Source organism: Rhinolophus ferrumequinum, chromosome 10, assembly GCF_004115265.2.
Source record: "Rhinolophus ferrumequinum isolate MPI-CBG mRhiFer1 chromosome 10, mRhiFer1_v1.p, whole genome shotgun sequence".
NCBI classification, from domain to species: domain Eukaryota; kingdom Metazoa; phylum Chordata; class Mammalia; order Chiroptera; family Rhinolophidae; genus Rhinolophus; species Rhinolophus ferrumequinum.
In genome coordinates this window covers 52,730,398-52,747,380 of record NC_046293.1, presented here as the reverse complement: position 1 = coordinate 52,747,380, position 16,983 = coordinate 52,730,398, and the positions used below count along the sequence as shown (strand labels likewise).

The 16,983-nt window shown below is 48.4% G+C and overlaps 1 protein-coding gene across 1 annotated transcript; it reads left to right on the top strand.

Annotated features, from left to right (window-relative positions):
* Positions 1 to 9,482: 9,482 nt before the first annotated feature.
* LOC117028588 (keratin, type II cytoskeletal 2 epidermal-like) lies at positions 9,483 to 16,758 on the top strand. Its single transcript, XM_033117377.1, has 10 exons — positions 9,483 to 9,783; positions 9,853 to 10,130; positions 11,076 to 11,290; positions 11,649 to 11,709; positions 12,457 to 12,552; positions 13,203 to 13,367; positions 13,664 to 13,789; positions 14,552 to 14,772; positions 15,869 to 15,903; positions 16,002 to 16,758. The coding sequence occupies exons 1-10, from the start codon at positions 9,483 to 9,485 to the stop codon at positions 16,469 to 16,471; spliced, it is 1,968 nt and encodes a 655-aa protein (XP_032973268.1). The 3' UTR covers positions 16,472 to 16,758.
* The last annotated feature ends 225 nt before the right edge of the window (positions 16,759 to 16,983 follow it).

Genomic DNA, 16,983 nt, shown 5'->3' with positions numbered 1-16,983 from the left:
ATATCAGGTGGCAAGATGCAGCCTAGGAGCTAATGTTGGTTTATTTTATTATCACACAATTTTGGAGTTTTTAGACGTTTTCTAGGCAATGGGAAAATAGACAACTTTGCTTTCTGCCAGAAGTTATGCTAAGCACTACATGTACGGTTTCATTTATTTTTCTACCAACTCTCTGAAGTGAATACGACTATGCTGCCCCCTTTACAGATAAGGAAAGAGGCCATGAAAGGGTAGATAGAGCTTCTAAGGTCACGAAGCTAGTAAGTGGTGAACCCGGGATTCCATCCAGGTGTGTGACACAAATCCATGTCCTTAACCAGCACCCAGCACCGTGCAAGAGTAATTTATCATTATAGCTTTTCTCCCCGTAAACAAGATCCCTCCGAATCTTTTCTCTTGGGATACCATAGTCACTTTCTACACTGGACAGAGGGCAAGGAAAAGACCTAAGGGTTAGAAAGAAGCCCCAGAGACCCAGTGTTTGAGCCTGTAGTTTCTGTCACCCAGGCAGAACAAGACAGCTCAGCTTTGGACCCAGCCTCAGAAGCTTCCTTCTCATGCCTTTCCCCACCAGGATGCTCACAGAGGAGGACGAGCAGCCATGCCATCCCTGGTCTGCCCTGGCACAAGGGTGCTGCCCCCAGTGCCAGGCAGAGAACCGAGCTGCTGCCGCTAAGATGCCAGTGAGGAACCCTGACCTGACAGCTCTCAGCCTCATCAAAAGGATGACCTGAGTCTCGCCTCTCCTCTGGAGGCATTGTTCCGTCCCTGGCTCTCAGGGAAACAAGTGGAGACCACTCACCCCTTGGCAGGTGGTTGTCCGAGTTTTAGGGCAAAGGCAAAGGCTGCTTTTCCAAGCTCATGTAAGCAGCCAGCCTGCTCAGGGATGACGTTCCCAAAGTGCTGTCTGGGAAGCAGTTGCCCCTAGAAGGGCTGATCACCAGGCCCTCACCAGGGTCTGGGATGACAGGACCTTTTGTCGGAACGTGGCTAGGAAGAGGCAGCAGAATCCTGGGGATCCAGCTGAGCTCAACCTCCCAGCTGCTAATCTGGGAAGCAGGGAACTGGAGGTGGAAAATAACAGGAGGAGGGGAGCTGGTGAGTAAGAGATCAAACCTCAAGGGTGTGGCAGCTGTGGAAATACTGTACAGAAAGCCTGCTCGGTTTTTGATAGTGCTGAGATTAGCAGCACGACCAGCTCCTCACTCTCCCTGCTTCCTCCCCACTCTGCCCTGCTCCTGCCAGGGCATTCGCTCAGCTCAGTGTCTGCCCCTGGATGGCCCTCCAGCTCCCAGAACACTCTCCAGGTCCCAGCCTTCCCACAACTGCTGAGACCTCTTCCTCCAGGGAGGTTGGTGGCTCCTGTACAGTGCGTGGCAACTTCCCAAATGGCATCCTGGATTGACTCCTCACTTTCCAATGCCCCTGGAGCAGGGCTCCTGCTATGGGGCAGGGTGGGTGCCTCTCGCTACTCTTCTCGTCAAGGCACACCTAGGCTCAATCCTGAGCACTGCTGTGCCAGTGTCTCTGTGTCCACAAAGAGCAGGAGCAGGGCCTCGGAAACTTATTCTTACCAAGGCTCTTGGCACTCTCTGCCGTCTCCCAAAACGCCACACCAAAGGGGCTACTAGCCCTTCTGTTTATTACTGTCGGTTACGGTTCCTATTTCTTGTCTATAGACATATTTATCCTGTTTTTGAGCATGGCTATGTCTTTTTAATTAAAAAAAAAGAAGTATTTGCATCTGTCAAAAAAAGAAAAAATAGAGGATGCCAGCCCAATTCACACGTTGTAAGGGTGGGGGAGGATGCCAAGATTCATCCCTTCCTTTCTAATTTGTGACACACACACATCCTGTGACACGGGAATAGGGAAGGGAATATTCCTTTCTCACACTCGATCTGATATCTATCACACTCCTCCTCCCAGCCCTCCTGGGTCCACACCCACAGCAGCGTCCCCTTGTCTGTGCTCCCTGCCCCCATCTCCACCCTCTGGGGCGTGAGCAGAAACCCAGAACATCCTGCAAAGGTCTCTTCTCGCAGACCCTCTTGTGTGGCCAAAAAGCAGTGTCCAGAGAGAGAGTCAGTCATCCTCTTAGTGGCATCGTGGTGAGCCATCTGGAAGGCAGGACCTGGGGCAGGTGGCAAGAAACACCAGGAGGTGAGATCAGTTCAGGACGGTGTTGTGTAAACCTATTTGGGTCATGAGCCTCAGTGAGAATCTGGAAGAGCTTTATTCCCTCTTCACAGCGAAACTGCACATTCCTGCATAAGCATCTACTTTTGTAAGAACTTTCCAGAGCCCAGCCAGGGACTCTCCATGGACGGACTTCTGTTTAAGAAGCCAGCTTGGGAGTGTGTGAGCCGAGACCCGTAGACATGGCTTGGCCAGTTGAGAAATGGGAGTAATTAGATAAAGAAGGGGGAAACAAAGGCGCAGGTGTGACAGAGTGAGGGAGCACAAAGTTAAGGGGGAACAGGCACCCCATGGGCTAGCAAAGGGGAATTCTGGACTGGAGAGACTTAGGGAGATGAGACAGATGGAGGATATGTGGAAAAGGGGCCGGGACGGTGGCTGTTCCAAACCATCGGCCCTCTGCTGTCTGGAGAGACGCTGGGAAGCCCTGTGACCAACAAAACAACAGATATCCTGGGCCCAAGCCCTGCGTCATTATAGCAAAACTCCGTTTCCCCATCTGTAATATTCCTCACCTCACAGGATTATCAGTAGATATTAAAAATGAGATGAGGAATGTGAAAAAAACAAAAAACAAAAAAAACATCTAGTAAAGGACAAAGTGCTGTGCAAATAGGAGATATTCGAGGTCCTGCCAAGGAAGCTAGACAAGTGAACAAACTACTCCTGTTCCCTCCCAGGGTCAGTAACTCCAGATGCTGTGTCCACTGCCCAAGTGGGAGGGGGTCCCCAGGGTGACCTGCTTGGTGAAATATGACACTCCTTTCTGCTGGCTGTGGATGCCAGGACTTGTGCTTGGTTACTGTCTACAGGGAACAGGGCAATGGACAATGACAGCCACGACCTGCTGTCATGAACTTGCCTAGATTATCCTACCACCACGTCCCCATCATAAAATTCTCTCATTGGCACCTCTCTCTGTCTTACCAGAGAGGCATTGTTCCTGCCCCATAGTGAATGGCAAGGAGTTAAACCTACAGAGAAAAATACAGGCACCATCCTGGCCCTTTGGGAACTTCCAATGTGTGGACATAAGCCAACTCCATGACGTATTCATGGGTCTCCAGAGGACGGGCCCTGACCAGAGGGTGTGGTTGTGTGGGGTCTGCCCGGAAAAAGTGGAGCACTGGAAGGCCTCAGCACATTACACTCTAGTGTTTCGTCACCAGCTGAAATGCTGACTTAGGGGGACTGGTAGGGAAGGTGGGGTCCACAGATACTCTCCACCTCTACCTCCACCCCCAAGAATCTTCGCTGAGAGGCTCCCTGACATTTCTGTCTTTGGATATTTCTCTGTGTGGGAGAGACGCAGGTCTGAAGCACGTAACACCAGAAAAGTCAGGGTGTTTAAATAAATGCCAGAAACAGCAAAAGTACTTCTGCCCAAGGGAGGAGAAAGGGTGGAGATTTTATATCCAGAGACTCCAAAACTCAGACACAAGAGACTTTTGTTAAAATTTTTCTGAGTGGCTAAGCCCGAGAAGAAGAGGTCAAGTTTTCTGCCTGCTCCCAGGCCTGCTGGTAAATGCTGATGCAAAGGAGAGAGAAAGAACAAAAGGAGAAGCCACACACCCAGGTCCTCAGCCTGCCTTGCTGCTGCCGTTTCTGCCCTTGTCCCTCAGTGAGAAAATAAATGAAAGTGGGGTCTGGGTCTGCACGTTTTGCTTTCCAACTTCTCCCAGAGCTTGCTTCAGCTCTCAAGACTTTACCTATTAATATCCATTTGAAGCACAAACTGACTTCTGAACTAATCTGTCATTCAATGTCTCTGTTTTGTAGATGAGGAAACCAAGGCTCAGAAAGACTGTGGGCTGCCCCTAGGTTCTACAGGGCTGCAAGTAAAATGTAGGTTCTCTGACCCCTCATCTAATGTTCTTCCCGTTCCTGTTGGTTTTCAAACCCCTCAGTCCAGAGATGAGGAAACATAGGCCCGGCAAGACGGGTAACATGGTTTGTTGCTGGCAGAGACTCCACGTTACAACTAGACTTGCTCTTGCCAGTCCTCACACAGTTTCCCTTAAAAAGTACTGTTCACTAGAGACAAATACACTGCTTTGAATACCTGGTGGGCTGTGAAGTGTGTCTACGGTTCATAAAAATATAATTGGCGTCATAAATTTGACACATCCCAATTGAATAACTATACTGGCTCTATGAAACAGTCACTGCTTAATTAGCCATGATTTCATTTGCTTTCTGTAGAATTTAAAGGGCTTTTAAAGTGAGGTTTGGAAGACCCATGATTTTTTATGTTAAACAAAGACGCTGTCCAGAGAGTTTTAAACAGTTATCTTTTTTGTTGTTGTTAAAAATCCCTTACCAAGCGCGTCATCCAGAATCAAGTCCTTTGGCCATTCTTTCCAAGAGGAGGCAGCCCAGTGCCCACAGGTGTGAAGGTACCTTGAGAGCTTTGCCTCTAAACTGAGGAGCAGGAGTCTCTTGAAATAAGGGACTATTTTTCTGATTTTTACAATTTCATTTGTTTTCATTATTTTCTCTCTCTCTCTTTTTTTTTTTTTTTAACTGGTGTATGTACCTCTACTGCCTCTTCCTACCATTCTTCCCAGCCAACACAGGAAGCCTTGAAAGCAATAAAAGAGGTCACCTGGGGGGTAGCTTTAAGTGATGGGGCAGGGTGAAGTGGGGGCTGAGGGTGGGAGGAAAAGTGTGGGCTGAAAGCATCTGATGAGATTCTCTGTGGGCACTTGGCACGGGGATGCTGCTGAATAAATAGCAGGTGTCCAGGTAGAGGTACTGATGGTGAATTAGAGCTGTGAATGGCAGCAGTGCGATAGAGAATTAGCAGGCAGCCTCCCCAAGAGTGAGGGGTTGGGTAGGAAGGGTGCAGCACTAAATCTGGGGAAACTGGAGGGGTCTCTGCACTGTGAGGAAGGCATGAATGATATAATTACGGTGACCCCGCTTTTCTGAAATCACAACCAGGATGGGGCGGACTATTTGATGACTGTCTTGTCCTTCCCTGTTGGGGTGGCTCTATGATAATGGGCAAGAGTAAGAATATTGGTGTCTGGGACGAGGGTTGTGGCTGGGAATGGCAAGAACTTTTCATGGAAAGCCCCTTTCTGGCTCTCTCGTGAATGCAGACACGTAGGTGAGAACACACATGCACACACGTCAGTGTGAGTTCAGGAGCTAGACAACATTTGAGCAAACAAGGCACATGCCTCCGTGTGTCGTCAGTAGCAGTGATGGGACCTCATTCAGTTGTGGATTCAGCCCTTGGAGAGCCACGCCAGGATGTGTAACTTCCCATTGCCTGGGTCAGAGATGCTGCGGCCCCACTAGAAAACTAGAACTACATGTGACATTTTGGCCACTGCAATGAGAAGAAAAGCGGTATCATTGAGTACCTTCTATGTGCCAGGCACGATGCTGGAGGCTTCCTTCGTTGATTTCTGGATTGCCTTGTTCAACCAACATGTGATGAGCCCTCGCTGTGTCCTGAACAGTGTCCCTGCCCTCATTCCTCCTGTTTCTGGGGTCCTACTTGTTTCCGAGAGGTGGGCACATCCTGCTTTCCTGATGAGTCTGGGAGTCTCTGCATTCCAAAATGAACTTTTCTACACAGGGGGCATCGGGCACTTCATGCGGTGGGTAGGCCTGGCTGCCCCCCAGCCTGGCTTCTCAGTTAAAACCGATTTGCCCAGAGCACCTTCAAATCGATAGCTATGGCATTGGTGCTAAGAAAAAGTGGCTGATTGAAAAACAAAACACAAACAAAACTTAAAAGGACATGTTAGTGAAGAAAGAAAGGGAGGCCAAGGGCTGTGATGGAGAATTGGGTCAGGGATTAAGGACTATAGATGAGTGAGCAGTTTTAACATATCACTTACAAAGAAACGCCCAGAGGAGATATTGAGCAAGTGATTCCTGCTGGGAGCCTGGAAGTCTCCTGTCCCACCTTCCTGTAGAGCGGCTGGGGCGGTTCTGATGGAACGCGCCAGGTTTAGCAGGCAGTACTGGGACTTGGGACAGCTATCTTGAGAGGTTTGTGCTGCAGGACGGCTGTGGATATCTCGTTTACAGCCTGAGGCTGGCCACTCTCTCTGCTTTCTAAACTTCTTTCTTGGTGTTATTGGACGCTATTGGTGTTGGTCCCTTGAGTAGCCTGAACTCAGCAGCGGGAGCTGGAAGAGGAGGGTTTGTTGTTGGTTTTGTTTTGTTTTTGAAATCTAAACACTTGGATTCTGGGGCCATGTGAACAGACAGCTTGTGCTTCTCAGCAGCTCTGTTCTGCCAATGCTTTGAGGATTTGGAGAGACTTACTTCGCCGTCCTGTGGCGGGAAGCCCCGTAGGGGTATGGTGTGAGACAGAAACCTGAGACAATCTGCAGGTGGGATCTTTAGGAAACAGGTACATGGCAGACTGTGAAGAAAACTCAAGCATTGCTACATCATATTTCCACGTCAGGGAAGAGCTGCAATTCCAAACCCGAGACCCTAAAAATAATTTTCGGATTGTCGGCTTATTCCCTGAGTGCTCTGTGCTGAGGTGACAGAGGTTTGGAGAAAAGATAAATATAAACCTGGCTCTGCCCTGTGGAAATCCAGGGACTTGGCTCACTGTAACACAAGGAGAACTGTAACGAGGCTGTAAGGGAGTACACACGCTCAGGGAGCAGACGAGAGGGGGAGACTAGTTCGTACCAGGAGAATCTGGTGTTAGCATACACGTTTACTTCCCATGGGCTAAATAGTTCACCCCGCTCTCTTCTGAACACTGGGAGCTTGCTTTTCTGCTCCACCGGCCAAGGGGTATGCTTTTGAAAACGTATGAGAAAAAGCATTCAGCAGCATCGCTTGCTGGCAGCTTCTTGAAAGAATGATTTTGTCCTGCGGACTCCCTGTTCTGATCTCAGAGACAGCAAAGCTAAAACCCATTACACTGACAGATCAATACCCTGTGGGACCCAGGATAAGTGCTCATTTTATAGATGAAGAAATTGAGGACCACTGTGGAAATCAGCCACAAAAAGCACAGCTGGAACCAAGTGTCTTAACTCCCATTTCACTCTCTTAAAGAATGCAGAACATGTTATCCAGACAAGCACATTGAGATGATGTAAAAGACAAAGTTTAAAAAGAATGGAAATAAAATGTGTTATATAATATCTATGTTGTATTATTCCACTTTCTCCATTTCAAGAGAAGAGGAGAACTCTCCCTCTTCAACTTGACTTTCAAAAACTGGCAAATGGGTCTAGAAAGGAAAGGTGCTCAGCAGAGAGACCTGGAAGGGAGATTCAATCTGAGAGCAGAATTATAGAGTACTAAAACATGCAGATTGTGTGCCCAGCAGAAGCCTGGCACATAGTAGATGCTCAATTAATGTTTGTTCCTGTCCGCCACCGAGGGACTAAGACCCCCCTGAAGCTGGCATGGCCTCAGCACAGTCATGATGGAGTAATGGACAATTAGGGCGTAGCTCAGATATCTACAGATAACAACACATTTGATTTTGGATTGAGATTCTCACCAATGCTTTTAGCTTTATGATTTATTCACATAATTATGATTAAGCCCGAGTAGGGAAAATAAATTAAGGAGACACAAGGACTTATTTCCTTTCGCATTCTCTTATTGCAAATCAAATCTCTTCAATAACTAGCTCCCTGTTCTTTACCCTCATCTCTACGTTGGCCACGTAGTTAAGACAGAGGATTGGAAACTTGGGGGAGGTGGTACAAGTAGGTAAATGATACTTACTGAGTTTCTGCTAACTAGGAACTGTGCTTAGCAGATGTATTAATTACCTTGTTCTGTTTTTATAACAGCCATATTCTTATTATTCACATTTCATAGTTGAGGAATCTAAAGCTCAAAGAGGATTATGAATTATCCCAGGTCATTTAACTAAAATACAATGCAACTGAGGCTTCAGCTCCAAGCTTATGTTTTTTACATGATTGTATGCTAACTCTGACCTAGGATCTGTGATACCCTGGTTCTGTAACTTAGCTGACAGTGTGGAGGACACGGTCATAGCCCATGAAAGGAAAAGGAGATATCTTTGCTTCACCCCAAAACATCAATGATATCTAATATTTTTATTGTGCCTGTTGTGATTTTCAAAACACTTCAGGTGAATTCCCCATATTATGGCTTAGACTATTGGACTCAAGAGTTTAATTCAATGCCACAGAGACAATAAAAGCAAAACTTGGACTCAAACCCAGAACTTCTGTCTTTAAACACAATTCTAGTACTCAATAGTGCCTCTCCCATGTACTTGGCCATGTGGACAAAGAAAGGACCGTGCTTGAGTTTAGGTGGTGGTGCCCTGTGCATTTGAAGAATTGATGGGTCTTTGGTATTCATCTAGCCTGGGTATCACTGAGGAGCCCAACTTTCTAATTGCTTAGCAGAATCACTGGGCAGTACATGATTACTGGCTGGCTAAATCAATGTACACTTGGGTCTTGGAGTTGTGGAAAGCCTTTGACCGCAACATTTTGTTGGGTGCCCAGAGTGAGACAGACTCAGGAGTAGAGGAACTTTCCTCAAGATCCTTATTCTCTGAGTTTTTATGTAGGAAAATGACAGCGTTGCTGGCTATAAAAACTTCTGGTTGCAGGTAAGAAAAATATCCTCTCTTCAGTGCTTGTCTATTGGGCATTCCTGCTGTGGCATGGGAAGGAAAGAGGCAAGATATTTTGAAGAGTGACAACTCTTTTGCAGTATCCTGAGCCAACTTCTTTCTGTAAGAGGATGACTATTTCTCCAATATCACATGGTTAAAACTCCTCCCAGGGCAGATGGAATAGCAAGGAGAATTCTAAGGCTGGTACTAAGGGGCTCCCGCAGACTCCAAACCATCATCTCTTTTATCAGCTGAACTGGGGTGACGAGCCTGCACAGGCGTGAGTGGTAGCTGGCCTCCCTTGGGTTGGTCCAGGGCAGGAGCAGCATTTTGCAGAAAGTCCTATCCAGATTGAGAAACCCATATTCTGATTGCCTCTTCTGATGATTTTACAAAAATCAAATTGCATGACAGATGCCTAGATAAACAGAAGTGTGCAATCAAAGCAAGTTCTGGTATGGGGCTGATTGTAGATTTTTAATAGCTATTACTCTGATAATCACACACCAGGAATAGCTTCCAGGCAGACCAAACCCATGTGTTAAGTGGGTCCACACCCATGCACACCAACACCTAATTCATGTATAAAAAGGGACCCTGACAGTCTCCCAACAGCAGAGTCGAATCTCCAGCCTTAACTCTTCTCAGGAACCTTCAACTTGCCTTGTTGGGCACAGCCATCATGAGTTGTCAGATCACGTGCAAACCTCGAAGACGAGGAGTTGGAGGAGGATTCCAGGGCTTTAGCAGCGGTTCGGCCGTGGTCTCTGGTGTGAGCCGGAGATCAGGCACCAGCTTCTCCTGCTTGAGCCGCCATGGTGGAGGTGGAGGCGGAGGGGGCTTCGGTGGAGGCGGCTTTGGCAGTCGGAGTCTTGTTGGCCTTGGAGGAACAAAGAGCATCTCCATTAGTGTGGCTGGAGGAGGTGGAAGCTTTGGCTCCGGTGGTGGATTTGGTGGCAGAGGAGGTGGCTTCGGAGGTGGCAGCGGCTTCGGAGGTGGCAGTGGCTTCGGAGGTGGCAGCGGCTTCGGAGGTGGCGGCGGCGGCTTTGGAGGTGGCAGTGGCTTCGGAGGTGGCAGTGGCTTTGGAGGTGGTGGTTTTGGAGGCGGCGGCTTTGGTGGAGGCCGTTTTGGAGGTGGCGGTGGCTTTGGAGGTCCTGGTGGCTTTGGGCCTGGAGGACTCCCCGGTGGCGGCATCCATGAAGTCTCCGTCAACCAGAGCCTCCTGCAGCCTCTCAACGTGAAAGTTGACCCTGAGATCCAGAATGTGAAGTCGCAGGAGCGGGAGCAGATCAAAACTCTCAACAACAAATTTGCCACCTTCATCGACAAGGTGAGTCCTGAGAAGCTGGTTCCATCTAATGCTCAGGGTGCCAGGGCTAATTGAAAAGCGAAGGATGGAGATTTGTTTCTTCTAGAAGCCATCAGTGTAGTCATACAAGCCTGAATTATTAGCACTATCCCAATGGGAAAGGTGCTGGCTTCATGGGTTACTTCTATAAATGGCCTGCAGTTAGGAATTACTTTCCCTCTTGACTTTATTGTTTTTGCCTAAATAAATAATATTAAAGGAAAATTCTGAAAACCCTAGAAAACATGATATAGACAAATAATGGACTGACTAGTTTGGGTCCTATAACAGCCGGTTCTGGAAAGGATGGGTAAGATATCTTCTGAGATCATCCTTCCTTCCCTAGAAGTTATTACTCGATTAAATTAAGGGAAGCTGAATCTGAAATATCTGCTTGAGGATGAATGAAGTTCCTGCCCTGAAGAGAAGCAGTCTCGGTTTTGTGATCCATAAACTATTGGTGTCACTTTGGACTGCTATAGGGTTTTCGTCTATTTCAAGGTGGTTGAACCTGTCTCAGGAATTTACAAGGCTCTTAAAAACCAGATTGAGAAGCCCTACCCTCCAGTGTTCTTGTTCATCACCCTTAGGTGCAGTGCCAGTGGATGCCTGCTTTTGGTTTTCCCCAGAATTTATGGGACCTTTGCCGGAACTCAACTTAGATGGGGGAGGGAAATGCCTTGGAGTCTTGGGAACAGCTGCAAACAAAATAGTGGGCGGTGAAGTAGCAAAAAGGGTTCTGTGCGTGGAAAGTGCTGGATATAACATTAGGAGTCTGTAGGACTTTCCCATGTAGAGGCAGGGAGCTCAGAAGCTCTGTAGGGTGTTATCCACCATCTAGCTGAGGAGGATAAAGCCACGTAGACTTCTCTATGTTTCAAAGTAGGGAAATCCAGAACTCATGTGCTCTTCTTCTGGTCATGGCAGGTGCGGTTCCTGGAGCAGCAGAACCAGGTGTTGCAGACCAAATGGGAGCTGCTACAACAAATGGATGTCAACACCCAAACTACCAACCTGAATCCCATCTTTCAGGCGTATATAGGCCAACTGAAGAAATATGTGGATTCGCTCTCTGCAGAAAGAACAACACAAGATTCAGAGCTGAACAGCATGCAAGATCTTGTTGAGGAATATAAGAAAAAGTAGGTGGCAGAGTAAATGCTAAGTGGAGGACAAATATTATTCTGAGCCATCTGATCATTTCCCCAGCGAGACACTCATCTCCCAATTGCATTTGTGGTGACAAAGGGGAGAGGATCTTTGTTGATTATTTGTGAGGAAGACATTTAGAGCTTTTGAGATCAGGATATTTCATATTTGAGAGTTAATTTATAGAAAACCGTCCTCATTTGGGATATCATAGTTTCAATTTAGGCAGTTAAAGAATGCTTAACATTCTAAGAGAATGGGGTATTTCTGGTGACCCCACTAGAAAAAGGAAAATTAAAAAAGGAAACAAAGTAGAACTAATTTAACAGTGTGTCCTTTGGGTCCCAACAGGTATGAGGATGAAATCAACAAGCGCACAGCTGCTGAGAATGATTTTGTGACACTTAAAAAGGTGAGTAAGAGAATGTCATGGCTGATGGGGAATGAGGGAGCTTCAGAAGCCTGTTGTGTCCAAACAAACAGGCTGGAGAATAACTCTGAGTGAAAACAGCAGTGGTCAGGAAAAGAGGTGAGGTGTGTCTGTGGCTGGTTCTCTTAGACCCAAGTGTTTCTGTAGTTCAAGCTTCTGGAGACAATTTTCAAAAATGTTGTGCAATTTGATAGAACCTTTACCATTAATAACCTACTTAAAACCTGTACTGGATCATAAAAAATGCAAACACAGAGGACACTTAATTCTTCAAAAGATCTAGGTAAGGAATGAGACTTCCCTTAGAATGCCTACTGAAAGAGGCTGTTGGTTGTGCTGATGACGCTTTGAGCTTGAAGGCAAAAGCGTGGGTTCCCCGACTGGTTCCTATAGAGGTTTTGGTATAAAATCCAGAGAAATTCAGGAGAGGTGGGATAGACAGACAAGATGAGAGAGTTGAGGACTGTTAAAAGCCACAGAGACCATTATGTCCCCCAGTGGGAACACACAGTGTCTCAAGCAGGAGGGGGAGAGTGGCTGGCAAAGCTTGGACTCCATGCCCAATGAGGTGCCATGGGGGCTCCTCTGGAGGTGCCTGGGACATTGGAGAGCAGCTCACAGGGACTGGGTGGAGTGGAGTCACAGAGAGAGGGTGGGGCCCCCACACAGAAAGCTCCAAGGGGGATGGGGGGCATGAGTTTCACCCCAGGCCCCTGACCTTTCTTGTAGGACGTGGACAATACCTACATGAGCAAGGTGGAGCTGCAGTCCAAGGTGGACGTGCTGAGCCAGGAGCTCGAGTTCATGAAGGTCCTCTTCGATGCGGTAAGGAGACTGTTGCTGGACAGAACCTTGCTTCCTACCCTCCCCCCCAAAGGAAAGTCCTTCCCAATTGGTGAAAAGCTGTGCTGAGGGGGGTTTATGGACGAGCTGACTTCAACTTGCCAGCATTCCAGGCCCCTGGGGGGCTTCTATGGGTCTTGGAGGAGAGAAACTTTCTTCTCTGATGTCACAGGAAGTGAGGCTCATGAAACACTAGGACAATTTCCCCTCACTCCACTCCCCGAATGTCCAGCTCCCCTTAGGAAGAGACCTGTCTTGTTCCCATCCCTATGTCCAATATACTTTGGAGGTCAAATGTAACATACCTCTCCACTCCCTGCCCAAGTGCACACACATGACTTCTGAAACAGGAAGTAAAATTGGAGGCATTTTCCATCAACTGGCTTCTTTCTCGGGCCACTTAGCAAAATTGCATAAATGGTGAAGGCTATTAACTTGGAGGCTCAGAAATACAGACCCCTCTCCCACAATTCTCAGGATAACGCTGGCACGGGCCTAGGAGTGGTGGTTATACCACTTTAAACCCCCCACCATGCACACTGAGTCTGAGAGGCTGTGTTTCCTGAACACCAGGGAGGGGGTGCCTCCTCCATGGGCAGGGAAGCCATGGCTAGACTTCTCGTGTGTTGCAGGAGCTGTCTCAGATGCAGACTCATATCACCGACACCAATGTGGTCCTGTCCATGGACAACAACCGCAACCTGGACCTGGACAGCATCATCGCCGAGGTGCAGAGCCAGTACGAGGAGATCGCCCACAAGAGCAAGGCCGAGGCCGAGGCCCTGTACCAGAGCAAGGCAAGTGCTAGGAGTACAGGGAGAACCACAGCTTCTTCTCGCCAGCCAGTGTGCAGTAAGAGTGTGGCTGTTTTTATTTAATGGAAGTTAGGCATCATTCCTTAGAAACAGTGTCCATAGTACCCCAAATGCCCTCAGGTAAGAATGGCACCGAGTCCTTCTGGGGAGGTGAGATGGTCCCTCACCTCCCATGAATGCAGCTGTGACATGAAGCTGGGTTGACCCTCCCTGGACCAGTATCAAATTTTCCTTGACTCAAGCTTCCTCCCAACTGCAACTGTCCTCTTCCCATACAGTACGAGGAACTCCAGATCACTGCTGGGAAACATGGAGACAGTTTGAAAGAGGTCAAGATGGAGATCAATGAGCTCAACCGCATGATCCAGAGACTGAAAGGGGATATCGAGCATGTGAAAAAGCAGGTGGGTGTGGCCCTGAGGACTGGTGAGCTCCATTGGTGGAGCGGGGGCTGGGGTGGGGTGGGAGGTGTGTGTGAGAGAGAGAGAGAGAGGAAATTGAGAAGTTTGTTAATCCCAAAAGTTTTGGGCTTAACATAATTTAAGGTTTATAACAATTTTTAAAGTGGCCCAAGAGACATCCTAAAGCAAGGAGTAGTGCAGGGAAAGAATTGTTTTCACTTTTGATTGCTTATACCAGTGGAAGGGAATAATAACAAATAAAGCAAGAGGTCATTGAATTTGCCATGGATTGCAGCTGTAGCTTCCCACTTGTGTTTAGCACAGCCCTGAGCATAGCTGGCTGTGTGATGGAGGGGTAACGAGTATTGCAGGGAGGAGGCCTGGGGCTGGACATTAGCTTTGGAAGAGATGAGGTGGGGCAGAGAATCTATTCCACAAGCAACAGAATTCTGTGAAGCACGCCACATCAGATGTTTCCATTGGTAACTATAAAATGGGATAATGCCTCTGGCCCTGTGTTGTGAGGATCAAAGATCTTTGTGGGGAAAGCATAAGTGAAAGGAGACTTGGGAAGACATTGCCCCAGAGACAGCAGCAAGTCTTAGCAGTTATTTATGACTTGCATTAACTCCAGGGGGGACCCAATCACTTTCAGAGCCAGTGATTCTGGCTTCCCACACCCTAAACACTGCTGTTCCCTCTCCCCCTCTGCCAGGTAGACTCCACCCTCTGTCCAAACAGAAACCTTTTCTCCTTCTCTCCTAGTGTAAGAATGTGCAAGACAACATTGCGGATGCTGAACAGAGGGGAGAAAATGCTATCAAAGATGCTAAGAACAAACTCACGGACCTGGAGGACGCCCTGCAGCAGGCTCGGGAGGAGCTGGCCCGGCTGCTGCGTGACTACCAGGAGCTCATGAACACCAAGCTGGCCCTGGATGTTGAAATTGCCACCTACCGCAAGCTGCTGGAGGGCGAGGAGTACAGGTGAGGGGTACTGGGAGGGCAGAAGGGACCCTGGTCCACCTTCCCTTCTCTTTTAGAATCAGGGCTTGAGGCAAAGGCAGGGAAAGCAGGGGTGGGCAGAGCCTTCTGATGGCTGAGAACTGATGTCACTATGTTCCCCAAGCAGAGATTTAGGCCATAAAACATTGTTGTACAGTGATAGATTTATCAACATGGAATGACTCACAAGGTAGAGTAAATTGGATTCAATTAGTTTAAATGAAATTAAGCAGTAAGTGAATCTTAGCCTTTTTTGAAAGAGAAAAGGGGTCCTGTGAAAACAGCTTTGTCCTTGACAGTGTGAAACCTTGATCTCTGGGCCTGTTGGGTGTGCAGTCTCTTCTCTCTCTACCTTGTGACCTAGAAAGGGGAAATGGTGTGTTGGAGCGCGCGGACTGGCTGAGGCATGCTCACCAAGGCAGCCGCCAGACCTAACTCTTTGCAGGTTTCTGGAGGGACAGAGAGAACCATTTGCTACCCCCCTAAAAGGGAACATGTCTCTCCTCTGTGGTCTGAAAACTTTATCAGTGCTGGCGGAAAGCTCCCCTGGGCCACCAGCAAGCCAGTATGACAGAGAGGGAGCCTCTTGGCTCAGGCTGTCACACAGTCCCCGTGACGCGAGGCCAGGCCTCCTACCTCCAGCTTGCATGGAGCAATGGGAAAGATTTCAGATGAAGCAGCGGAGGGTGGGGCGGGGAGGCTGCTGAGATTTGCAGTTCTTTCTGAAGGGAATGTTCACGCATGGCAGGCTGATTTCAAAATTCCTGGCATGGCTGGTCTTCTGAGTATCAGACTCCCTAAGATGGACTTAAATATAAACATGGGCTGCAAAGTCAGTTGCTTTTTTATCATTTTCATTAGAGCGAAAAGCTGAGATGGATTGAGATGCTGGGCTGTATGGAAATGTGGGGCCAGCTCCATCTCTGGGATCTGGCAGAGCAGAAGAGAGGGGACTTTGTCAGGCTCTGGTGGCCGGTGTTCGAGGCTAACCTGCCCATTCGAAGGTGGCAGTTGTAAAACAACATGTGCGCTGAACCAAATGCTCTGCCATGAATTCTTTTCTCTCTCTCCCTGACAGGATGTCTGGAGACCTCAGCAACAATGTGACTGTGTGTAAGTGGGGCACGTGGTCCTGTCCTATGTGTGGTGTGTTGGGTGGAGGTGGGCGGAAAAAGTCAGAACTTCTCTGGTAACACCATCTCTCTCTGCAGCTGTGACAAGCAGCACCATTTCTTCAAGCGTGGCATCCAGGTCTGGCATAGGAGGCCATGGTTCTGGAGGTAGAGGATCTGGTTCTGGAGGAGGAGGAGGATTCAGCTCTGGAAGCAGCAGTTATGGCTCTGGAGGCAGAGGATCAAGCTCCAGAAGTGGTGGTGGAGGCGGCTACGGCTCTGGAGGCGGCTATGGCTCTGGAGGAGGATATGGCTCTGGAGGGGGCTCTAGAGGAGGCTCTGGAGGAGGATATGGCTCTGGAGGCGGCTCCAGGGGAGGCTCTGGAGGCGGCTATGGCTCTGGAGGAGGTTCTAGAGGCGGCTCTGGAGGAGGATATGGTTCTGGAGGGGGCTCTAGAGGAGGCTCTGGAGGGGGATATAGCTCTGGGGGTGGCTCTAAAGCGGGTGGTTCTAAGTCCGACAGGGCAGGTGAAGTTTACTTTTCCAACACAACCTCCTCTTTTAGATAAAGATGGAGTCCCGCCCTTGACTCTCCTACTCCAGAATGTAGAAGCTTGTCTCCGTACATCTAATTGACAGATCAAAACTTGTCATCCACCTCTGATAGCATTTTTGGGGAAAGGGATGCCCACATAGTTTTTGAAGTATCTCCTCTCCAAGCAAATTAGTTGGAGCCAGTGACACTGTCTGTTCCCCGGGGAAGAATCTGCATTGTCTAGGTCTGTGCTTCCGTTCCCAGCCCCTCCTTGCATTGCCCCGTTGGTGGTCCCTTTCCCCTCTGACAGGTATTCTGTTGAGGACCCCATTTCAAAGCCTGCGCCTTTGCCCTGGCAGTGGCCCAGGGAAAGGTGTTTCTGTGTATATAGTCTTGCTGGTTCTGCCTCTAAAGTGCTGTGGTCTTGGTGTCTGCACAATAAACTTCATTTGCAATTCATAGCATGTGATGTGTGTTTAATGTTAAGCCTTGGCAGCAATGGGTAGCCAGGAGCTATTACTCATTGCTTTTTAACTTAAGACACCA